The 23,562-nt window shown below is 60.8% G+C and overlaps 1 protein-coding gene across 6 annotated transcripts; it reads right to left on the reverse strand.

Annotated features, from left to right (window-relative positions):
- Positions 1-463: 463 nt before the first annotated feature.
- On the reverse strand, positions 464-22,546 carry RTEL1 (regulator of telomere elongation helicase 1). 6 transcript variants are annotated; one of them, XM_052650411.1, is made up of 38 exons: positions 22,437-22,546; positions 21,742-22,002; positions 20,675-20,870; positions 20,347-20,440; positions 19,828-19,909; positions 19,569-19,629; positions 18,740-18,815; positions 18,224-18,308; positions 17,887-17,952; positions 17,105-17,247; positions 14,949-14,998; positions 14,797-14,875; positions 14,049-14,146; positions 13,591-13,646; positions 10,448-10,519; positions 10,230-10,311; positions 9,309-9,441; positions 9,072-9,185; positions 8,949-8,989; positions 8,751-8,836; positions 8,561-8,638; positions 8,132-8,209; positions 7,573-7,719; positions 7,349-7,464; positions 7,092-7,215; positions 6,857-7,004; positions 6,551-6,711; positions 6,310-6,405; positions 4,864-5,062; positions 4,536-4,676; positions 3,885-4,001; positions 3,493-3,726; positions 3,267-3,413; positions 3,026-3,142; positions 2,833-2,936; positions 1,524-1,770; positions 1,230-1,436; positions 464-827 (listed from the first exon to the last, which is right to left on the reverse strand). In XM_052650411.1, the coding sequence occupies exons 2-38, from the start codon at positions 21,841-21,843 to the stop codon at positions 538-540; spliced, it is 4,467 nt and encodes a 1,488-aa protein (XP_052506371.1). In that variant the 5' UTR covers positions 21,844-22,002; positions 22,437-22,546; the 3' UTR covers positions 464-537. The 6 variants fall into 6 exon arrangements, with proteins under 6 accessions (XP_052506371.1, XP_052506372.1, XP_052506370.1 ...); XM_052650412.1 differs by having other exon boundaries at positions 7,603-7,719; positions 14,949-14,987; positions 17,094-17,247; XM_052650410.1 differs by having other exon boundaries at positions 14,949-14,987; positions 17,094-17,247.
- Between the last annotated feature and the right edge of the window lie 1,016 nt (positions 22,547-23,562).

The following is a 23,562-nucleotide window of genomic DNA, read 5'->3' on the forward strand; positions in this document are numbered from 1 at the left end:
AAAAGCATCGTTTCCCGGAAAACGAGTGGGACACACTATCCTACCCAGAGGTCTTGGCTAGTCCCTTGCTGGGAAATCCCCTGCCACTTTGAGGAGGGTGGAGCCTCAAAGAGGGGCAGCTTGAAGGTGGCACTTCAGGGCACAGACTGGCACTGACCACTCTGACTTGCCTATTCCACAATGGAGCCCTTGAATTCAGTGACTCTCCCTCCCTCCCTCCCTCCCTCCCTCCACACTTCCCTAACCGCTCAGCGAAACTTTGAGAGAGGGGTGTAACCCGCTGTCCTCTCCCATGACCTACCACCTGAGAGGGTCAGTCCCAGTAGGAGGGAAGGCAGCGGACAGGGCACTGATGCTAGGCAGCACGCCCAAGTGTGTCCCTCCCTGGGGTGCAGAGCACGCACTGGCAGACTGGACAGTCGTTTACCAATCTGCTTTATGAAAAATAACCTTAGCGCCGAAGGGGCCGGTTCCGAGGCCTCCTTTGGTGCAGCACGAGGAGCTCGGACTGGAGTGAATAAATAGCAGGAAGGGTGCTCACTTCGCCGGAAGGAAGTGTTCGCGGATGCTGCGCTCCAGCCCAGGCAGTCTGGCCGCGCGCAGTGCCTGCAGCAGCCGTACCCCCAGCGCCCCAGGCCGCGCTTCGCGGAGCTCCATGAGCTGCTGCCACAGCCTCCGCTGCAGCGCCGCGCGGCCCTCCCTCAGCGGCGGCGGCGGTCTCTGCGTCCCGGGATCCACAAGCGCCTGCTGCAGCCGCTGCAGTCTCTTGAGGGAGATGTCCTGGAAAGCCACGAAGTCGACCACGGCGTGCTCACACTCCTCGGTCCCTGCGGGAAGGCGGTGTGAGGGGGTGCCCAGTCAGGTGCCAGCGCCCCGGGAGGACAGGACAGTGGAGGGGGTCTCTGCACGCTCATGAAGGCCAAGGCGAGAGCCGTGCCGGAGGGTCTGGGGCGACCGCGGGAAACGGCGAGCAAGGAGTGCGGCTCGTGGGCTGACGCTGAGAATGGGATGCGACGCGAAGGAGGCTCGCCACTCTCGCTGCTGTGCCCTCCCGCAAACCGTTAAGCCCTCGAAGCCTGTTTCCCAATGCCGGCGGGAAATGGCATCACCCACCAGTGCTGAAACCCTCAGCCAAATAGTCTCCTGGTCCGCCCCCACCGCGCTTCCGGAAGCCTTTCCCAGGAACCAGCTAATAAGCCCTGAGCACCCCCACCCCACCCCCTGCTCACCCGGCGCCCCTGGCTGCGCCAGCAGGCCGAGCTGGAAGCTCGTGCAGTTGGTGCACAGGGCGTCGTGGAACGGGGAGCCAGGCACATTGACGGCCAGGCCCAGGGCCGTGCAGTTGCGGTGTGGCTGGCACCGCTCCGAGCTCGAGCTGCTGGCGGAGAAGGTGCCCGGGGGGCACGGCTGGCACTGCGTGTTCTGGCTGGGGGTACCTAGGGATGAGACGGGGAGGCCGCGGTCAGGAGAGTCGAGTGGTCCCTGTTCGGCGGAGGGTCCTCCCCGCCCCTCGCCTCACCCACCGGGAGCGGCCACGCCGGCGCCGGGCGGGCAGGACGCGTGCTCCAGGCAGAAGCCGGCGTGCTCGAAGAAACCGGACCGACAGCGGCAGGCGCGGTTGTGGGTGGCCCCGCACGGCCGCGCCTCCTCCTCGCGCTCCCCGCAGATGACGTTGCAGTAGCGGCAGCGCTCCAGGTAGTTCCAAAATTGTGTGTAGTGGCGCGGCGGGCAGGCACCGCACGTCGTGGGGCTGTCCTGGCCGCAAGGCCGCTGCACAAAGGTGCCCGGGGGGCACTGGTCACACACCAGCCACTCCCCCGTCTCTGCGTCCCTCCACGGGTAGGTGGGCACGCTTGCTGCCGCCCCGCGCGCCGCGAGCGCCAGCAGCAGGGCAGTCACCGGCCACGGCGGAGCTCTCATGGTCTCTATGGAGCTGCAGCGGCCTCTGGCCGCGTCCTATAAGGGTCGGTCTGGCCCCGCCCCGTGGAGCCCCGCCCGCCGAGGAGGAGGGGTCGGCGACCTAGGGACCTAGGCTTTGACTCCTCCCTCCAGATCCAGTGCCAGGGTGGTCCTGTGACGGCCCCCAGCACAAACGGCAAAGGGCAGGGCCTGACGCCGTTACCAGGCCTGGCAACTGCGGGGTGGAAGGGGCAACGGCTTCCCCTTTGGACAAAACATGTGAAAGGGAGACTGTCTAGATACCCCCATCCTCCCTGGCACCCTCACCCCTCCAATCAGCCCAGGACATGCAGACACGTCCAGCAGTACCAGCAGCTTTATTACATTTCTGTCCCTTAGTGAACAGCGGGTCCGCCGAGGGCAGCCCCCAGGAGGGCAGGGCTCCCTTCCTTCCTATGGGGGCTCTGACCAGAGGCTGGCAGCCATTCAAGTTCTGGGCAAGCACCTTCCAGTGGACCCACCCCAGACCCCAAGGTGACCTCAAGGCCTCTCACAGGGACCAGGATCCCACTGCCATCTCAGGGGCATCACACAGACACTGGACTGGCCTCCCTGTCAGGCAGGCTCTTTGGCCCACCCCCAGCCAACAGGCAAGTGTCCAGGCAGTGCCCCAGGAGGGGCAGCCTCAGTGTCCGCAGAGTGCCCAGAGGGGCTCCATGTTCACTGGGGCTCTGGCCAGAAGACCTGTGCAAGGGTCTGCTTTCTGGTGGCAGCACGGCAGCCAGGGCACTTCCTAGAGACCTGTGGAGATGAAGGGCTGGACACACTGCCAGGAAACCCCTACCACCCACCCTTCAGCCCCACAATGGGGGGCAACCCCTGCTGGCCGTGTCCACAGGGTCACCACCGTGCCTATGGGGACTGGCTACCAACCTGGAGGTGCTGTCGCCAGCAGGCCTGGCAGCGGAGGAAGTCACAGGAGGGGCACTTGAAGAAGACCACATCCTCCACCCTGCAGCCTGCACACGCCACTCCTGCTGCAAGGGGTCTGATGTGAATGCCATGGGCCTGCTGCATCCCGGCCCCCACTCCCAACAGTCCCTGTAGCTCCTCCCAGGAGACCTACCCCACTCCAACTGCGCCTGCCCGCGGGGAAAACTGAGGGGCGAACCAGGAGCCCCTGTGTCCTCAGCCGTCCTCTGCATAAGGAAGGACGAAATCTTGCTCTGGGTCTTCCTGGGGCCTAGAGACAGGATGAGGCAGGTCTGAGGGTGCCTGGCGCTTCCCTGCTGCCCACCTGCCCACCCTGCAAGGGTTGAGGGGGACTGGATGACAGGGCAGCAGGAGCACCAGACAGGTGGCCCTACCTGGACTGGGAGCCTCGCGGACAGGGTCAGAAGGCATGGCAGGGCCCCCCTCCTGGGGTCCTGGAGCCTCGGTGCCTGGGCCACTTAGGTCCACACACATCTGTCGGAAGCGCTGTTTGTGGTGTGGCCGCACGAACATGCCAAACCCTGCAGAGACCATGGCTCAGGCTGGTTCCGCTGCCAGCCCTGCTGCCTGCCCCTTCCCACCCCTACTCTAGGCACTTGCTCTGTAGCAGGGGCAGGTCCTCAGGCTTCTCGGTGGTGAGTGCAGCCACCACAGCCACCACCTTCTCAAAGTCATCATCCTGCTTATACGTGGTCAGTGCTGTCAGAAGCTGGCTGTAACCAGCAGCCCCCAGGGTGCGGCGGGCATCAGCAAGGTAGGCACTCACAGCAGACGGGTGCTGCTTCTTAGCTCCAGGGGCTCTAGATCCCTTGTGCAGTGGGCAGCTGGGGTCTCCTGATGGGACAGTGACGTGTTTCAGTCCAGCAGTTTCCTAGGAACTCACACCAACCTGCCCTGCTCTGGAGATCAGAGCCATAGTGGCCCCTGGCAACTCCTCCCCAGGGTCTTCCTGCTGCTCCTGACTCTAACCTGAGACCTCTTCAGATCAGTACCTGCGGGTAGTGGCCCAGAGGCCAGGTGGGGCCGGCCCTGGTTCAGCTGCTCGCTAGAGTCCAGTTGCCTGGTTGCACCCTGGGACACAGTCAGCTTGGGGTCAGACTCCTTCCTTCCTGAAGAAACGAGAGGGACAAGCAGCCATCCCATTGGTCCCTGAGGGTTCAGGGGTGCCCCAGGATGGACAAGGTCTTTTCAAGGGGAGACCTGGTCTCAAACTCTTCTCAGGTCACTAGAACAGCCGGGAAGGGTGGGGCTTCTTTCTTGGGGGGCAGGCACAGGGCGGGGTGTGCAGAAGGTGACTCAGGCTGGAATCTTCGATCCCAGGGCCCCGTGATGACTATCCTGGGGGAAATCTTTCCAGAGGTGGGCACTTCCTTACATGGGGAGAGCAGCTCCCAGGCTCTGGATGTGCAGGGCCCCTCCAGGTAGAGACAGGGAAGGCAGGTCTCCAGGACTCCCCAGACCCAGGCTCCATGAGGCCTGTGCCATGTGTGCTCCAAGGGCCCATGGCCCCTGAAGTGGAGTCACTTGTCTGGACTTCAGGAACAGGGAGGCTGGGCCACGTGAGGACCCAGCTCAAGAGCCAGGCACCAACTCTCCTCTAGGACCTGAGTCTGAGGGTCCCACCCAGGCAGAGGACAGCTCACCACTGGAGTCCAGGGCCGGTTGTGCCCCCTGCCTCTGAGAATGGCCGTGCTTGTGCGGGGAGCTGCAGCCTTGACCCGTCAATTGGAGGCAGACCTCCTCAAACTGCTGCTTGTGGTGGGGCCGCACGAACTGATAGAAGCCTGTGGGGAGGGGAGGGGTGGGGCTCTGGGCCTGCGGGTCCCCGGAGCTGCAGCCACCACTGGGGGGGCCACCTGCATCTCTTCCAGGGAGCAGGTCAACCGCAGACCCTGGTGGCCCCCACCCCATAGCTTCAGCACAACCTCCAGGGCAGGACCCTCAGTGGGCAGCCTGTGCAGGCCAAGGCACCTTGGAGCAGGCTGTGCTTCTTGGGGTCCTCAGCAAAGAGGGGGCTGAGGCGAGCAACCAGGGCCTCAAGGTCATCGGAGCTCTTGTAGTCCCGCAGAGCCTGGGTGAAGGTGTCGAAGCTGGCCTGGCTCAGTGCCTGCTTCACAGCCACCATGAACAGCTTGGCCCTGCCCGTGTCCGTGCTGGCTGCCGGGACCTCCTGCGCACAAATGCCCAGCACCTGTCAGGTGGTGCGGACCCTTCCCATCCACAGGGACAGCGAGCTGCTGTTGGGGCTGCCAGGGAGGATGCCTGGCTGGCCTGGCCCAGCTGGGATCACCAAAGGTAGCCAGGAGGGGCCAGCAAGTAAGGTTGGCTTCAGCCGAGGTGGTCAGGCCTGCCGAGCACAGTGGAGGGACAGCACAGGCTCGCCCTCTTGGCTGGCAGTCCCTGCTCCTCTGCCGAGCTCCCAGCACCCACAGCAGGGGCTGCTGCAGTGGGCACTCCTGGCTTGGACCATCCGCTCACAGCAAGGGACACTTCTCGATGTGCCAGACGTCCAACATTCCTGTGCCCCACTTCCGCCACACACCCCAGTGCTGACCCCAGACCCTCGACCAGGACCATCTAGGCTCCCAGGCTGTCCCCTAGCTCTGCCTGCAGAGTCCCAGGCTCCTGGCACCCAGGCCACCCCCTCAGTGTCAGTCCCCTGGGCACCGCCCGGCTCTTCCCAGAATCAAGGAAAATGGACAGAGGCAGTGGCATCTGGGGCTTTCCGGAGCTTCTGGGACTTAACTCAGCTGCTCTTAACCGCTTTTATCCGAGGCTGGGAACACCACACTCCTCACGCAGGCACGTCAGCCTGCACGCTCGTGCCCAGCCCAGCCCAGCCCAGGGGAGACAGCCCAATTATAGGTGCCACCTGAAACCTGCCAAAGGGCCAGGCCTGGCTCCTGCCCAGCGGGTAAGACGGAACCTTCTAGGAAGAAAGGAGCCCATGGGCCTGTGTGGACTTCACCACACTACCCAAAACAAATGCAAAATGAAAAGCCTGAATCTGACAAGTCTGCAGGACTCCAAAGTGTGGTGGGAGTGCCCTGAGTGGAGGGGGGGGGGTTGCCCAGGGACCCTGGGAGGAGACATGAAACTGGCAGTGAAGGGCACACAGGCCTCTGAGCTGCTTCAGAGAGCTGAGTGGAGATCGAGATGTTCTCACAGGAGAATTGGGATGGGGTCAGAGCAGGTGGGATAGGAGGTGAGTGCAGTGCACGCCACGGGTCTGTCGCCCCCATGCACCCCTGCACCCAACCTCAGGCCTGCCCAGCTTCCTTCCCTGGGCCCCAGCCATTCCAGAGCCCACCCCCCAGCAAGGACAGACAAGTCAGGCCAGTGCACCATTTGCACCATTCAGAGCCACACAGCCAGAGGCTCCCTCCAGAACCCCACGTCTGCCAAAGGGTCACATACCGGACTGCCGACAAGCCTGACTTTCCTCCTCCTGCCACGCTGCTCCTCCGCTGGCCTCTTCTCACGAGGGCCCAACAGGGTGGAGCAGCCACAGGCCTGAGGGCGACACAGCTGTGTCCGACCCAGGTCTCAGGGCCCCAGAGCACTGACATTGCTCTGAGCAGCAGGGCACCCTCAGCTCCCCTGCACAGAACCAGGGGCCAAGCCATCCACGTCCTCTCCAGAGCGCCCAGCCCCTCACCTCCTCCTTTGCAGGGAGGGCCTCGTTGCTAGGCCCCTCAGCCAGCTGCTCATTGTGTTCCAGGGCAGCCAGCAGCCCCGCAGGCCTCCGCTGGGCACGGACGGGCTCCTGCTCGTACTCCACACACAGGCTGCCCTCAGTATCCTTGGTGACTGGCGAGCCTGCAGGATCGCACGTGGGCAGCCAAGTCCACCAATGCCCACCAGGCACTCGGGTCATCAGTCCCAGCATGTCACCCGCCTGCTGAAGGCGGCCCGCCCTCCACCCTGTGGGCCCCACCCTGCTGTGCCACCCCGTTACACACACCCATGTGTCGCTGCCTCAGACTGGGGACATGCACGTCCAGACTTGTGGCCTTCCTGGTGGGGAGGGGGCCTGGTGACACGGACACTGAGACAATGCCTTCTCCTTCGCCCAGACCTGGGGCAGCAGCCCGAGAGGCCGGCTCAGGCATCTAGACAGTCACAGGTGGTCAGGGGTCACACCCGGCCCATCCCCCAGGTGGGCATGAGGGCACATCCAACTGGTGCTGGGGACTCACAGTCTTCTGGGCCACACGGAAGAACTGGGCCACGTCTCGGATGACATGGCCAAAGCTATCATACACCTTGACGTGGGGGCGCACCCAGGAGGGCAGCTGGGCTCTGGTGTCTGCATGGGCAAACCTGCAGGGTGGTGGGGCCTCAGTCTAGGAACCCCACATCCCCACCACCCACCCCTCTGGCAGACTCGCCAGAGGGAAGAGCCGGTGTCGGGGGTGGGGGCTCTGGCCCCAAAGCTTGGTGGGAGGGGCTGCACCTGTGGTCACAGAGAAAGACGGCCCCATAGTCGTGGCGATGCCGGATCACCCGCCCAATGGCCTGGTTCACAGCCCTGGATGCCTGCTGCCGGTACCAGTCGTGCCCAGAGAGGAACTGAGGAGGGGCGGGGAGGGGCTCCGTCATGTCAGCTGGAGCACTACCAGCCCACTCCCAGCCCCGCCCCTCACATGGTCCCCAGCCCCACCCAGCTCCACCTCTCACCTGGCCCCCAGCCCCGCTCTGGGCCTTCACCTCATCCAGGAACTGCATCTTAAGGAGAACCCTGGGGTCCATGCGGGGTGGGTACGGGAGGCCTGTGACGATCACTCCACGGCCATTCATGTCTGCGAAGTCCAGTCCCTCACTAGCCTGGAGGGTAGCAGGTACTTTTTGCCCCTGTCTGTCTCCATCAAGCCCAGGACCTTCCCTAAGAGTCCCCCTGTGCCTGAACCCTCATGGCCACAGGCCTCCGGCATGAGCAGGGTGAAGAACCCTCCAACCTTGAACCAGGCTGGATCTGGAGTCCCAGGACCCCATGACCATGTCCTCATTCCCAGAACCTCCTATGTCCTTCCTGCCCACTCTAGGACCCCAGGGCCCACCCCCTAGGACCAAAAGGACCACAGCTTCCCATATCTGCTGGACCTGGGGCTTGAGGGAAGTGACCAGCCTTTCCTGCCCATGGTGCAGCCCCAGGTCACGAGCTCTCAGTCCCCTTGGGCACAGGGTTAAGGTGGGGAGGAAGGGCAGGAGTGTGGGACCCAGTCCTCTGAGGCCTCACCTTCCCCCGGCACACAGCCAGGAAGATGGCCCCACTGGACTCGGGGGCAGCAACTCTGGCATAGAAAGCCTCCATCACCTGGAAGGGGAGACTGGTCAGCCCAGCCCGGCCCCTGACCCCTCCACCTCCTTGAGCAAGCCCCAGGAATCACCCTCTGAGACAAAGCACCCAAGCCTGGAGGCAGGCCAGCAGGCCCAAGCAGCTCCTTCACGGCACAGCTTCCAGGCCAACCTGGACTGGAACCCAGCACCTGCTCACCGTTCCTAGAAAATACACGGTCTGGGGCTAGAGCAAGAGGGGTGGGGTGGGGTCTGCTGCTGTCATCCCTGAGCCCAAACTTCCTAAAAGGCCAGCAGGACCTCAGCCACACAGGGCCTGAGGGTGGCCTGAGCCCAGGGCAGCCGGGGGTGGGAGGCCTGGGACCCGGACCTCCGAGAAGCCTCCTTTGCTCCTTGGTTCCACGAACAGGGGCTTCCGGACCTCCAGCTTCCTGGTGAAGTCATGGGCCTACGGGAGGAGACTTCTCAGATAAGGTGTGCACCTGGCCCTCCTACAGACTCTTGGCCGTTTGGGCTTTCCCTCCACACCCGTCCCAGAGAACACTGGAGGGGGGACGCACCCGCCAGAACTCCAGGCTTTTCTCCATGACCGGGTAGGAAGGGAAGAAGACCAGGAGCCCGTGCGGGACCACGCGGGAGATGTTGCCTGCAAGTGCCATGGCCTGGGTCAGCGGGACAGGTGTCGAGAGAGCCCCTCCACCCACCACCCCCAGAAGACCAGGCAGGACAAGGAGTTGGGGAGGCACCCATGCACTCACTCAGCACCTTCCCCAGGGACGACAGGCACTCATCAGAAAACCTGCAGAGAACCAGGGGGCTGCTGCCATGAGGGGCCGGTACTCACTGCCCCCCTTGCCCAGCTGGTCCACCAGGTCCCCTACCGTCTGTCGAAGGCAGAGCTCAGCTGGGCTCCATCAGGGCCTTTGGGGATGACCCCCACCCAGATCTGGTGCTGGTTGATGACGTGGGGGTTCTCCAGGCAGACTGGGAAAGGGCTGGAGGGAGGCAGGGGGTGGCCCCTGTGAAATCCTGAACCCCAGCACCCTGCAGCCCAGGGCAGGGGACTGGCTTCAGGATGGCCACCCCCACCCCTGGGGGACACAAGGACCTGCCCTTACATCTGCATCTCCAGGCTGAAGGAGGCCATGGGGGCCAGCGTGCCACTGGTGAGGATGAGGGTGCGGACACCCTGGCGGACCAGCTCACGCATGCTGTGCCCGGGGCTGAAGCACCAGTAGCTCAGCACCTTCCCTGCAGGGGACGCACATGAGGCCCGGCTGCCAGCCACACAGTGACCAGCCTCCCCAACACGTGGCGCTGGGCCCTGAGACCCGGGTGTGCAAGTCTGCCCAGGGGCCTGCCTGAGTCAGGAGCTGGGCCTGGGGCTGAGTGCTTCCTCGGGAGCCCAGGAACAGCAAGCACACTGGAGAAGCTCCTCAGCACCCCGGGGTCAGAGGAGGGCGCTGAGGTCACTTCCAAAGAGATCAGCCCACTCCAACCCCAGAGGTCCCTGTGGCTCGGGGCATGAAGAGCCAGTCCCCTCCTTACACCAGGTGGGACTGCAGAAGAAGGAGGGGCTTGGGCCCACAGCCCCCAGAGGCAGGAAGACAGTACAGACGCCTGTGGGACAGACATGCCTGCCTGCCCTCCGTGCTCCACAGACCGAGATGGGAACAGCAAACGCGGATGCTGGCACTGCGACTCTGGGATCACAGCCACATCACAGGCCAGCAGTGACACTTCCAGAAGTGAACCAGAGAAGGCTCTTCCAACCTTTAGGATGGGACCTGCCCTCAGTGGAGAGGGTGGAAGCGGACCAGGGCCCATACTGTCCCAGGCCAGCCCGCCCCAGCTATGACAGGAGTGACCACGGAGGATGCTGGGGACCAGGAGCCCAGCCTTGGGGCACCCTGGCTTCTCTATTCAGACTCTCAGAAGACAGGTGGGTGGCTGGACTGACAGGCGGCCGGGAGCCCACAGCTGGACAAGGCGCCACCCCAGTTCAGGGGGAGCATGTCCCTGCCCACGAGGAGCCGTACCTGGCTTTCTGGCTGCTGTGGTGTTCCAGACATCTGACCGCTGAGCTGTCCTCCGGTGACCCGCATCCAGGTGGATGTGCACCTGGAGGGGTGGAGTGGACAGGTGTCCCAGGAGTGCATGTGTGTCCCCGGTCCCGCTCAGGAGCCCATCCTGGAGGCAGCCCCACCTGGTAGGACTGAGACCCCACCCAGGAGCCCCACCCTGGAGGCAGCCCCACCTTGTAGGACTGAGACGCCAGCCCCACCATGGGAACAGGGTCACCTTCGGCAGAGTCCACGTTGAACACAATCTGGAAGGCAGAGATGAGGGATGAGGTGAGCAGGACACACCTGAGACTGCCTCTCCTGACATGCTGCTCCCACGCAGGACAGACAGGCACTCAGGGCATGGTCGTCACCTGCCACTGCCTCCAAGCCAAGAGGCTGAGGGGAAAGAGCTGCCCCGTGCGATACAGCAGTCCTGCTGGCCTCTCCTCGGCTGCCAGTCCACAGCTCTCATGGGCACCAGGCCCAGGTCAGCAGCTCGCCTCCCCCTCCCCACCAGGGCTGGCTCAGGGCCAGGGCAAAGGACCTCAGTTTACTCAAGAACTAAAAGGATGAAATTAATCCCTAAGTAAAACAAGCGGAATTATACTCTTGGTGAACGCAACAAGCCAAGAAAAAACAACAGCAGGGATAAATACTGGGGCAAAAAGTACAGAACACTAAACATTACAAACAACATGACTGTCCACTTAGAAAACCCAGGAAACAGAATAACAAACATTTTGAATGAAAAGAAAACTTAGTGAGACAGCTTCACACAAGACCAACAGATACAAGTCAATAGGTTTCCACACACAAGCACCGGTGCATTAAAACGATCCCTTTCTCAACAGCAACAAAAGTATTTAACATTGGAAATATGTAAGACACAGATGTCACTTTCTCCAGAACAGACGGTACAGCCGCCCTGGAGAGCAGAGACTGAGCCTCAGGCAGCCCTCTGGACATCACAGAGCCCCGGCTTGCCCCCAGACAGCCCAAAGGTCCAAGAGTCATGGCCAAGGCTCAAGAGGCTCTTACAGAAAAGGAAGAAGCCGACAGACACTTGGCCAGTAGAGACAAGGCCAAGACACATGTAGAAGGGATAGTGTGTTCCACAGCCTCGCACCCCCAGGGGCCTCATGCTGGGCTGGACACTGACCACAGAACCTCGACTTCTACCCGGTACCTATGAGAACAGGAGGCCAGCACCACCAGCGGCTGGAGGCAGAAGCTTTATCCACCACATCTTCCTACAAATGGGTCAGCACCCTGTTTGTGGCAAACTCCTGCAGGGCCCAGGAGACGTGGGCACAGGGCCAGGAGGAGCAGCAGGCACCCTGGGGCCCTGTGTGAGACCCCAGGAGCACGGCTCGTGGGCACAGTGCAGCCTATGAGGAGTAAGCACCAAGGGCAAGAGGAGCTTTAAGAAGCTTTTCCATCGTCCAGATGGCAAAACACCTGGCCTAGTAATTTACCCAAGTATCTCCCTGCAAGGACAGGTCCACACACATGACTCCATCCCAGAGCGGAGGCCACGGTGGCAGGTAAGGCCATTTTGGGGCCATGGCTTCCTTTGCAAACCCATACCGTGGCCCCAGAGCAGCTCCCACACTTCAAGGGATGGGAGAAGTTTCAGACCCCATTGCGGTCGCCCTGTGCTGAGTGACGTAGACACGGGTCGGGGGGAGGGCCAAGTGTGGCTCCCCCATGGCTGGGCTCCAGCACCAGCCTGCTGGCAGCTCGGCACTCCACCCTGGGGGCTCTGTCCTGTCTGTGAGGCAAGAATGGGGCTGGAAAGGCAGCCAGGCTCACAGAGAAGGACACTCTAGAGTGTGGTCCTTCAGGCCTGGGCTCTGCCTGCTTCCTCGTGGCACTTCCGTGCCAGGGTAGCGGGCGTCCAAGGCCTCCACCATCTGTGTGGTGACCCATCACGCCTGCTGGGTCTCCAGGAGTCCCAAGTCCTGACTGCAGGGCCGTGGCCCTGCCCTTCCAAGCAGATCCTCCTTCGTGGCACGCTCTGCCCATCCCTCCTGCCCCTCCTCACAGGGCCCTGGGTTCCAGGCCTGTGCAGCCCCACCCCTCCCCGGATACCCTTTTATGGAGTGGGTTCCTCCCTGCCCCAGACTCTCTGGAGCCCAAACACCACTAAGCCCATGGCTTTGGAATCTCCTTTGGCAGCTGCTCTAAGTGGCCCCCGCGCGTGACTCAGCGTCCTCCGCTGCCTGAACTGCCTGTAGGCCATTCTCTTTCGCTGGCATGTCCTGTCCCCTCCAGCTGGAGGAAGTGTGACCCAGCAGTTACTCATCTCACATCCCAATATGACGAGCACCTGTGGGTGCGGCCAGGAGCCCCACGGATGCCACCCATGCAGTAGAGTGGAAGAGGGCATGTGGCCTTGGAAACACAGCAAGGGCTGGGGAGAGGGACAAGGTGGGGTGACAGTGACAGGTGCTGCCGGGCAGGTGACCCAGGGCCTCAAGCCCACTGAGCCCATTCGCAGCTAGGGACGCCCCCACCGTGAGCCCTTGCGGCATGGGCAGCCACACACAGGCCACACAGGGCCTCTGGTGCCCATGTCCCAAGGAGCAGTGGCCATGGAGGGGCCTCTGCTGAAAGGCCCAGAGAGGAGGAACAAAGGCCCTGAGCCACCTAGCTAACAGAAGACAGGCCCTAGCTTGCCCACTTGAGTGGAGGAAGTGCCTCAGCTGAGCCTGAGGAGGATGGCACGTCAGGGGCAGGAGGTGGGGACACCAGCGGCCCTGAAGCATGTGATAGCCTAGGGAAGGTGGGGTCTCCACGGGGCCAAGAGGGCCTCGGCTGCCCCACCTCCAAGAAGATCCCAAAGCCCAGCCCAGGGATGGCCCAGGGATGTGCAACCCACCACTGATCCCAACACCAGCCCTAAGCCCCACCAATGTTCACAGGCGTCACCTGGACACACTCACCCCATCCATGACTGGACATCCTCTGGGTGAGGCTGGCCCAGCAATAACAGGGCACAGGGCACAGAGTGCCCCTCATCCCCCCCTACTCTGGGATCCACTTATCATTAACTTTCCCCTGAAGAGCTGTGTCAGCAAGAAACGAGAAGAGCCGACAGCTGGCCAGGCCTGTCCGAAAATCCGGGGGACCCACTGCCCGCCTGGTCCCATCCTCAAGGCCTGAAGCAGGTGCCCAGAGTGAGAGGAACCCCACATTGTGGGGCTGACCTGAAGCATGTGCTGGGGCAGCTGGCCCTGCCGCCAGTCTAGCACCACCAGCAGCCCACAGATGGAAGCCCCCACCTTCCATCAGGGAGAAGAGGCGCCACCTGCTGGCGGGAGTCAGTCCCTACCTGGATGATGTCCGCCAGCTTCTGCAGGCCCGCCGTGTTGGTGAACAGCCCGGCACCTGTGGGGGCAGCGGAGTCGGTGAGGGGCGTACCCTCAGAAGACAGTTCTCCCCTCTTCCCAGGGGGTCTCCTTTGGGTCAGCAGGACAAGCACAGAGGCTGCTGGGGTTGCCCAGGGCCCAAGAGCATGGCAAGGCTGGGTGCCCCCAGGGAGACCAATGGGGAGTGGTCCTGGGGAACCCTCTGGGTGGAAACAGCACAGAGGTTTGGAGAAGAGAGTGGTGGGGCCCACAGTTCATTGGCCACCCAGCCCCTCAATGCTCCTTCCTAAAAGGGGCTGACCAGGAAGACTGATCTTTATGGGACACATGCCATCAGACACGCTACGGACTCAGCCTCCCAATCAGAAAGCAGTCAGTGGGCCAGAGGAAGGGGTGGCCCCAGTGTGTGGCCGGGACTCACGTCCTGCCAGGTGTTGGATGAGCTGGTCCAGGGAGTCAAGGATGCAGCCCTTGGTCTGAAACGTGATCTGGGCCTCAGCAAACAGCTCAAAGATGTAGCTACAAGAAAGAGACGGCTTGGCTGCACTTTGGGAACCTGACAGCCATTAAGGCATTTTAAGTTTCCTTCACCTGCAAACAAGCTCTGAGCCTCCAGGGAGGCCCAAAGCTGGAGGGGAGTGGCCTCTCCCCTCAAAAGCCCCCAAGGGGAGGAAAGCAGTCTGCTTGAGACCTGCATACCCAGAGAAAGACCTGGGCTTGGGGCTCATGTCTCAGATGGAGGCCTCTCTGGAGTGGAGGCTCTGGGCAGGGGATCCAGGGAACAGTTCTGGAAAAAGAGTCGGGAGGAGGTGGATAGTGGAAACTGCTGAGGAAACCTGTGAATGTGCGAGCCTAGGAGACACCTGGGCCATGTGGGGAGCAACTGGGCCCTTAGAGGGTCTGAGCAGGTGGGGCTCAGGGCCCGCATCCTGAGCTGGCACAGCTGGCAGCATGCCAGGAGTTACACCTGCTCTTCCTCACAACAGAAGGCGGCGCTTCATTCTAAAAGGCAACTGCAGACAGAGGGCTGGACCAGAGGAGCGAGTGGTCCCAACTTTCTCAAGGACCAAACGAGATGCTGGCAGCCACTCCAGGGCTTCCAGGATGGTGAGACTCCCTGCATTGTGACCCAAGACATTCCCCGCACACCTGCCTACTCCGGCCCTCACCTCCCAGGCTTGGTGACACCGCTGTTGCCTCCAGGCAGCTCCACAGCATCGATGGCCCCCTCCAGGCGAAGCAGAATCACTGTGGCAGGAAGGGGCTATCAGGTTGGGGCTGTGGGGGTCCAGGGCACAGGCAGGAGAAGAGGGGCACTTACTCTTCAGCTTGGCGAGGTCTTCCAGCTCCAAGTTCAGCCCTGGGGAGGGAAAAGTGCACATCCACAAATCTACCTACCTCCAGTTCCACCGGCTGCCCTCAGGAGCCAGGATGCTGGCGTGGAGGGCAGAATGCCACAGAAGAGAGCTGGCCCTGAAGCCCGCGCTCTCCCAGTTGGACAAGAAGCAGCAGCCTGAGCTGCGTGGGGGCAGGGGGCCACCTTCGGAGGGACCCAGAGACACACAACAATCATGGTTCTGATCTGCATTTCCCTGACGACCAATGGGCTCCATTTTTCGTGAGCATATGGACCATCTGTGTCTGTTTATATCTTCTGCCCATTTTAAAACTGGGTTGGGTGGTCTTTTTGTTAAGAGTTTCTTCTATACTTTAGATACAAACACCTCATCAGATATATTATTTGCAAAAAATTCCTCCTGTTCATGAAATATCTTTGGTTGCTTTTTTATTTATTTTTGTGCTGTGCTGTGTCTCTGTTGCTTGTGGGTTTTTTCTAGTTGTCGCGAGCAGGGGCTACTCTTCATTGACTAAGTCAGCTCTGTGGCAAAGGGACTTGGAGGCGCCATGATGCTGAGACCTGGAGATGGGGAGATCACCCTGGATTGTCTGGGGACCCTAAGCAGGATGGAAGGTCGTCAAAGGGTCAGAGAAGATGGGGCACTGCCCTGAGAAGCTGGGAAAGGCCAGGAGACAGAGCTTCCTCCACAGCCTCCAGTGGAGCCGGTGCTGAAGACCTTCCCCGGCTTCTGGGGGCCATGAAAGAACACATGTGCTGCTTCAAGCCACATCTGGGTATTTCCTTTAGCAGCACTGGGAAATGAACACAGCTGTGACGTGTGCTATCACGTTACAAGATTCAATTACCTTATATTAAAAAAGGCTATTTAAGTTAACATGTTCTGGATTGAACTGTGCCCTCCAGAAAGTTATGTTCAAATCCTAAACCCTGATCCCTGTGAACGTGACCTTATCTGCTGACACAGTCAGTTAAGATGAGGTCCTAGTGGACTGGGCTGGGCCTTCACCTGGTGACTGATGTCCCAAGGAGGGAGGACACGGTGTGAAGATGGAGCCAGACTGTAGTGATGCGTCTACAAGCCCAGGTCTGCCAGCAGCTACCAGAGCCGGGGCGCATGCTCCAGGAATCGCAGAAGGAGCCGCCCAGCTGACACCTGACCCCAGCACTGCCTGGGTATAGCACTTAGTTAGGGCAGGCCTGGGAAACTGACACAAAACATGGAGTAACACAGAATAGTTTGTTATTTAGTTTCTTAGTTTCCACCTCTAACACAATTAACTATCTGTAGATGTAACTTATGAAAACAAAGCTTAGTAAATTTCCAGAACTGAAAGTTTAAGAACCTAAAGGGTCCTGAAGCTGACATGTCTGAGAACTTCTGTGTTAAACACACAAAGCCGTTTACAAACCCACTATCCCCCCAACACAACCTGTGAGCACAACAAGAGAGAATCCGAGACCCTCACGGGCAGAAGCAGGCAGCCTGGTGGGAGAAGGGGCCTCTGCTCCCTCTGGAGTCTGTCCACATGTCCCAGTCCCTGCAAGGGACTGGGAAGCGAGGGCTATTAATACCCTGCTGCAGCTTGTGTGAGGACACAGTGGGATGTGGAAGATGCCCACAGGGCAGGTGTGAATGCCACAAACCCACCACAACTCAACAGTGAAACCCTTGCTACCAAGTGGTCCGGGTGAGCAAAACGTGGATTACTACCAAAGGTTGTGCAGAATCCATGCACACACTAACCACACACACGCTAACCGCGTCCACCAAGACCTCTACGCACACCCTGATCAGACAGAAAAAGGGGATGAGGACTCCAAGAAGAGAACATTTCACGCACACAATGCTCGCAGGTTGTTACTGAACATCCCTACAGCTAACACCCCTGGTTTTCATGTCTACCCAGAAGTAGACCCACGCCCCAGGAAGATGGTAGAAAGGACTTGAGAAAGTGCTGACTCGTTGGGCTACCCAGCCCCCTAGTCTGTGAGGCTGAGAAACTACTTACACAGACTGACAAACTGATGTTTCCAGAAGCCGAATGGAAAGAAGGGTGCTGGGCAGACTGGCCCCCATCCCGCCTGTGGTCCCCACTGTGAGCTCACCTGACCCGGCGGAGTCTGCACTGAACTCCGGGTGGAGCTCGGCCTGCTGCGCCACCTTGGTCTGCTCCTTCAACACCTGGTCAATCACGTCCAGCCCCGAGGCCACGTCGTGGGGCGTCAAGTCGAAGGACGCGGCCTCCTCACACATCTTCTCCTGTGAGCCCAAGTCCACCTGTCATGGGGCTCCAGGAGGCAGACGTGGGACGGGGGGCAAAAGGAAGAGGAAGTGAGAGCCCCCCAAGCCCCACCCTGTGATCTCAAGGCCAGCTCTCAAACTGGCCCAGAGGTGACGTCTGGTCCAGACAGTGTTGAAAACCTATTTTGTTTGAGTTGCCATTATTAATAAATTTCCCATTAAACTCTGGCTTCTAGCTACTCTAGAGTCAAAACCAGCCCACTGGGCCCATTGTCCCCATGGCAACAACTGCCTGGAATCAAGTGGGACTGAGGGTGACCACCTCTGTCCCAGGATGCCAGGCTCCCCAAGTGGTCTTCCTCCAGCACCCCGGTCAGGGCCCGCCACTCCTGGAGACACGGTCCCTGGGCCCTGGCAGAGGCCGCAGAACAGGTGGGGTGGAGCAAGTAGGTGACGGAGGCAGCCAACAGGGACAAAGGGAAGAGAAGGATAAGATGGCAGGAGGAGTCTGGGGTCTTGTGTGGAAATAGCGGGCACAGGCTGGAAGCCCGCCTTGCTCGTTTGCTTGGTCCTGATAGTGGGGCACAGGGGTCTGGACAGGACGGCCCAGCTGTTCTGTGTGAGGAAGGGGATGTTGGGAGGCCTGCAGACACTTACCACATTGTGAGCTTCATCGAAGATCACGACCGTCCCCTTCAGGTCGATGCTGTGTGCACGACGACTCTATAGCAAGAGTGGGACGGTGGGCTGGGGCTGATATGCCCGGGCTGCCCTGTGGTGTCCAGCGGGAGGACACCAATCCCGGGCAGCCCCTCACTCCCGCCACCCCCCAAGCTGTGCTGATGAGGGAGGCTGGTCCCCTGGTGCCAGCCTACAGCTCCCAGCAAGGGTCTAATACTGGAACCAAGACCAGTAAGGACTCCTTCGCCGGCACCTCTGAGCCTGGGACCTTCTTGCCATCAGGCACTGTCAGCTGCACAGGCTGAGGCCTCACCTTGGCATCCAACAGGTAGTTGTAGGGCATGAAGATTATGTCTGCCTGCTGCTTCAGGTTCCGAGACAGGTAGTAGGGGCACAGCCTGGAGGGAAGGAGGTGCTGGGGCACTGCACGGGCAGCGAGGCTTGCCACCCCTCATACATCCGTCCTCAACCGTGTGAGTGGACCACTCACTTGTGTAAAATCTACAAAAGCCCCAGGCCCACTCCTGGGCAGGTGGATGAGGCGGGAGGAAAGGGGACAGCCAGGCCTGTGCCCCTACAACCAGAGCCCTGAATCCATGAAGTTGCAGCAGATGTTGGGGCTGGGGGCACACCAAGTGGAAGATAAGCTCAATGCCTGGGGAGTAGAGAGGGGCTGGGGGCCAGGAAGAAGGGTCTCACTTCTTACTTCACAGTCTCACAACTGCCACATAACTAACAACGTTAGTTTCATGATTTCAAAAGGAAAGAAATGGGTGTGCCTCTGCACGTGGAGGGAGCCCAGCCTGGGGCGGCCGAGAGGGGAGCTTACTTGTGCTTGGTCCCGCTCCTAACCAAGTCCTCGATGTCCAGGATGGGGGTGGCCAGCTCCTGCTCCAGGCTCTTCTCTGGGGACACGGTGGGAGTGAACACAGGCTCTCAGGTCCACTGAGTCCCCCTGGACCACAGGGGTCACCCGAGATGGAATGACTCCAGGCAGCCCCCGGGGAGGGCACCAAGCTTCAAGCAAGTCCTGAGGGAGCCCTGCTCTGTGCTTTAGAAGGCAGCCACAGGCTGAGGCTGAGCACCAATGGGAGACCCAGGGGAGGAGGCTGAGGGCAGTGGAGGGTCTGCAGCCCAGGGACCAGCAGGCACCAGCTCCGAGGGTACCTCCTCTGTAGGCCAAAAGCTCCCCCCAGCTCCCCACCCCACCCTGGCCTCCTGGCCCCTCCCTCCTCAAGGTCCCTCCAGATGAGGTGAGGGACGCTGCAAGTGAGGGCTGGTCCAGCAGAGGGAGCAAGCTGACCCACAAGCTGCTGTGGAAGGTGGCTGAGACCCCAAGAGAAATGCTCTCGAGACCCAGTACCTAAACTGTCCTGGGGGCTGCTCACACTGGCATGCCTACCTGACAGGCACCTCAATTCCAGACTCCTAGAAGGGACAGTTCAGGCCCAGGGAACCTCCCCTACTGGGCATGGCAGGGACCCTCCCGAAAACCCCAGTCCCTCAGCCTGTGTGAGCGCCTTCGCCAATGTCATGAAACAGAGCCCAGGCGCCCCCGCATATTGGAGGCCGCTGAGCTCGACCCTCGGAGGCACCCATATTCCATGCCCCGCAGCATGCTCACTGAGGGGCGGAGGGGCCGCCATGAGCCCCCTCACCTTCCACGTTGTTGTAGAAGTGACAGGAACGACTTGCTACCTTCCTGCGGCACAAGTGGACCTGGGGGGACACGAGGTCTGGGCTCGTGTGACAACTGCACCCTGCCCTCCCCTTGCCACCAGTCAGGCACCCCACCAGTTCTTCACCCTGCTCCCCCACCCCATCTCCCAGGGGCACAGCTGAGGCCCTAAAGCCTAGGCAGCTCTCACAAAGCAGCAGCAACAGAACCCCAGCAGACAGGCAGGGACGGGAACGCACCTGCATGTGGTTACTCTCCTGCCTCTTCACCTCAGGGTGGATACACAGCTGCTCCCGGGAGCCCAGCACACACACGCGGGGCCTGGCAGAAGAGGGGGTGGGGGCCCCGGTGCCATCCAGCGACAAGAGCCATGAGTTATACTGGGAAGCTGGGCTCACTCACCCAGACAACCAGAGAGGGCAGGCAGGGCGGAAATCTGGCCCGGGACTGAGAGGGGCTTTCCCTGCAGCTTAGCCCAGCCTGAGTCAGGGTCCAGGGCGAGTGAGGAGGCGAGGCTGAGAAATGACGGCAGGCCTCTGGAAGGCCCCTCCACCTCCACGCTCCTCTCATGGGAGACTGGAAGAAGGGGACACAGCCCTCTTGCAGAAGCACTGGGAGCTCCGACATAGGGCAGAGCCCCACCTCTGCTGCCCCACCCACACCTACAGCTGACATCCTGATGGCCACAAGGAGCTCAGGGTTCTAGCCCAGTAAGGGTGTCCCAGGGTGGAGTCCTGGCAGACTACCCCCCGACCCACCGGTAGGAAGTGTTTCGGAGCTCGCTGATGACCTGCGTGAGCTGTGAGTGAGTTCTGGAAGCATAGATGATCTTCGGGATGTCCGTGTAGCAGGCTGCCCAGCACAAGGAAGGACAAGTCACGGCTACAGGCACTCAGCTAAGTCTACCCACAGACAGCTAAGCATCAGGTGCCTGAACTCGTGACCAGGAAGCAGAGCAGTGGGTCTCTGCAGAGTCCTCATTTGTTTGTAAGGCTATGACCCTAGGTTTACAGCTAGGACAATGAGAAACGGCGTGGCAGCTACACACCCCCCAGGAGGCCAGAAGTGGGGCAGAGGGAGCATCACCTGGGACATCTCCTTCCGGGATGGCGTTCCCCCAGGACGACAAGGTGCGGTCGGGGAAGAGCTCCCCTGACGCCCTCTCAGCGATCCTGCGGGCAGAGACCGCGTCTCGGAGGTGCTCTCGCCAGGCCAGTGTGCTGCAGAGAAGGCACAGTGTCTTCCCTGTGCCTGTGGGGCTCTCCAGAATGCCGTTCACTTTCTGAATGGGGTGGGGAACAAGGGTCAGGGAGGAGCAGGAGGCAGGCACCGCAGGCCACACAGCCCACCTGAGACCAGCCCAGCAGCCAGCAGAGGGCATAAAATTCCACAGGACCTTTCCACTCCCAAACCAAAAGCTGGAGGTTAGGTCAGTACACGTTAGCAAACAATTTGCAGAGCATTACCCAAAACACCACAGTATCTTCTAACATGCTATAAATAGGAAGATGACTAATTAGGTATCAAGCCTCAAAACAGGAGTTCCATTCTACAATTGTGGATCCAAGCATTTACACAATCTTGATGAGATCTGATGGCCTACATAGCTCTCAGCTGGGAGCCTGAGTGGGGAGCCTGGGCAGACACAACGTGCCCAGCTGCAGATGCAGCCCTTGGGGGCTGGGGGCTTGGGCAGAGACAAGAGGGCATGCCCAGAAACCCAGCAAGACACTAGCTGCACCCCACGAGGTTTAATGATCTCCCCAGATGAGGGCTGGGTACCAGCTGCCCCTCTGTGTGGAAATACGTCCTTCAGATCCTCAGATGGCTGGCTGCTTCTCATCGCTGGGCCTCAGCTCACACACCACCTTCTCAGTGAGGTTCCCCCAGGTGCTCTTAAGCCTACCACCTTATGCCTTTCTTTATAGCACTCATCACCATCTAGAATTACCTTTTTTTGACTTATTTGTTCAGCATCTCTCCTACCCCACCTAAAACATGAGCCCTATTTATGGCTAAGGCCCACATCCATAAGGGCAGCATTACCAGTAGGACCTGGCCGGAGTTAACAGGAAGGTGTAGGTACTGATACGTTAGGTCTTTGCAGAGGCTGACCCATCCCCAGGTACAAGCCCCTCAGTCTGCAGCCTCACCTTCTGCAGACACTCCAAAACTTTGCTCATGTACTCCTCTTGGCATTTGTACGGCTGGAAAGGGAAGTCCACTGTCACACCTTTCAGGGTTATCTTGGGCATACTGGTCTACTCTTGGGGTCACACAGAGGTTGGCTGAAGTGCAGGCTGTGTGAGTCTGCGAGACAAAACCTCCTCTGAACATCTCAGAGTCTCAGCGGCTTCAGGCAAGTGATGCCAGCCTGCACTGCGGGGACATGAAGCCTCTCTCCACGCGAGATCCTACAGCAGAGACGGAAATGACAAGCCTGTGTCTAGTGAGCTTTTCCCGAGTGCCAGGCCACTTCATCAGTTCCCGCAGGCAGTGCCTCCCGCGGACAGGAAGGGGAGCCTGTGACATCCCATCACAAGGGGCTCACAGAGGTGTCCTCCCTGCCCTGCTCTCCCGCCCCACACAGCTCCACCGAGCTCCTGGAGAAGCAACAGAAGAGATGGAGGTGCAGTTCCACGTGCTCCACCCGCAGCAACACTGCACTGACCTCCGCCACAGCAGAAGAGCCAGTTCCCAGCAGCGCCACCTCCGCACCAACCCCCCTCCTCCACCCCCAGCCCGCGCGGCTCGGAACCTCCCACCCCTGAGGCTCCCACCCTCGGCTCTCTGGGCCATCTCCATCCCGCCCAGGCGGGCAGCGAAAGAACACGTGTGCTGCTCTGACCTGGGACGCGAATCCGTGCGGCGCCCCGCAAACCAACCCGCCTCCCGAGGCCTGGTTTCGCCTAGACACTGGAACTAACTGCCCGCGCTCCAAAACCCCGCCCGTCCGCCCTTCCCGCTGGCCCGGCCCACTCCGCGAGCCGAGAGCTGGGCACTACGCGCCCCACAATGCAGCGCGGCAGAATCGCCTGCGCGCGACCTGAGGGTGGCGCGGGGCCTGCCGGGAGTTGCAGTGACGGAAGGCGCTGCTGGAGTACAGGTTCCAGTGCCCGGGTCTCTGAGGGGAGCCGTACACGAGCGGGGTCCCCAGGACTTCGCCTCAGTCCGGCCCACACACCACCATCGTGTCCGCAGCCGGCAGCCAGTCTGAGTATGCGGGCTTAGGCGCGCCGTCTTTCCGGAACTCTCTGCACTTCCGCCGCCATTCCCAGTCCCTTGCTCAATGCTCCGGCCGGAAACTGCTCCCCTGAGGGTGCACGCGCTAGTCGCGCGCTGCGGTCCAGGTCCCACCAGGCCCTTCCGTTGACCCTGAGCCCAGGGCCCGCCCCTTCTCGCCCCGGGGCACGAACCTAGGATCCCGACCGGCTCCCTCCTCAAAGTCATCCCCACCGGGGTCTCCGTTCCACTTCCCGCCTGGCCTGGGCCAAGTCCTCTCAGACAACTGCCCAGACAACTGTACAAACGTTCTGACAGGTTTCCTGTGGTTTCCACCTTTTCTTGAAACGCCCAGAGGTCTTTTAAAGACTTGACTGAGCTGATCACTCTCAGATTTCGCAGACGGCTGCCCCTTGCCCGTGACTTGGCTCCTGAGAACCTCATCTGTTCCTCTGCTTACTGTCCTCTGGGTCCAGCCGCTTTTTCGGTCAATGTCTCCAACTAGTCAGGGCAGGCCCTCTGAATCCCCAGCTCCCAGCACCAGCTGGCAGTCAACAAGGAAGTTTCAGGGGTCTACACAGCTTTCCGTGGTTAGAAATGTTTTTCTAGGTGACCCCAGTATGCCCCAGAAAGCGCCAGGAAGAAACTGACGGTGCGGTGGCAGCCGCAGTCCTCTGGCCAGGCTGATTTTAGAGGGTCCCGTAGGCCGATTAATGTCCAGAGGTTTTCCTGCTGGTAGCACGTTAATGCCA

The sequence above is a fragment of the Budorcas taxicolor genome, chromosome 13 (assembly GCF_023091745.1).
Source record: "Budorcas taxicolor isolate Tak-1 chromosome 13, Takin1.1, whole genome shotgun sequence".
NCBI classification, from domain to species: domain Eukaryota; kingdom Metazoa; phylum Chordata; class Mammalia; order Artiodactyla; family Bovidae; genus Budorcas; species Budorcas taxicolor.

Bases quoted from the DNA above. Each gene is read 5' to 3' on its own strand.
- RTEL1 (XM_052650411.1), bottom strand. From the start codon at position 21,843: ATGCCCAAGATAACCCTGAAAGGTGTGACAGTGGACTTCCCTTTCCAG. The intron at 2,937-3,025 runs GTAGGTCTCCTG...GACCCCTTGCAG, and splicing joins GCAGGCGCAGTTGGAGTGGG to CAGGAGTGGCGTGTGCAGGC. The intron at 1,771-2,832 runs GTTGGTAGCCAG...ACCTTTGTGCAG, and splicing joins GCTGGCGACAGCACCTCCAG to CGGCCTTGCGGCCAGGACAG.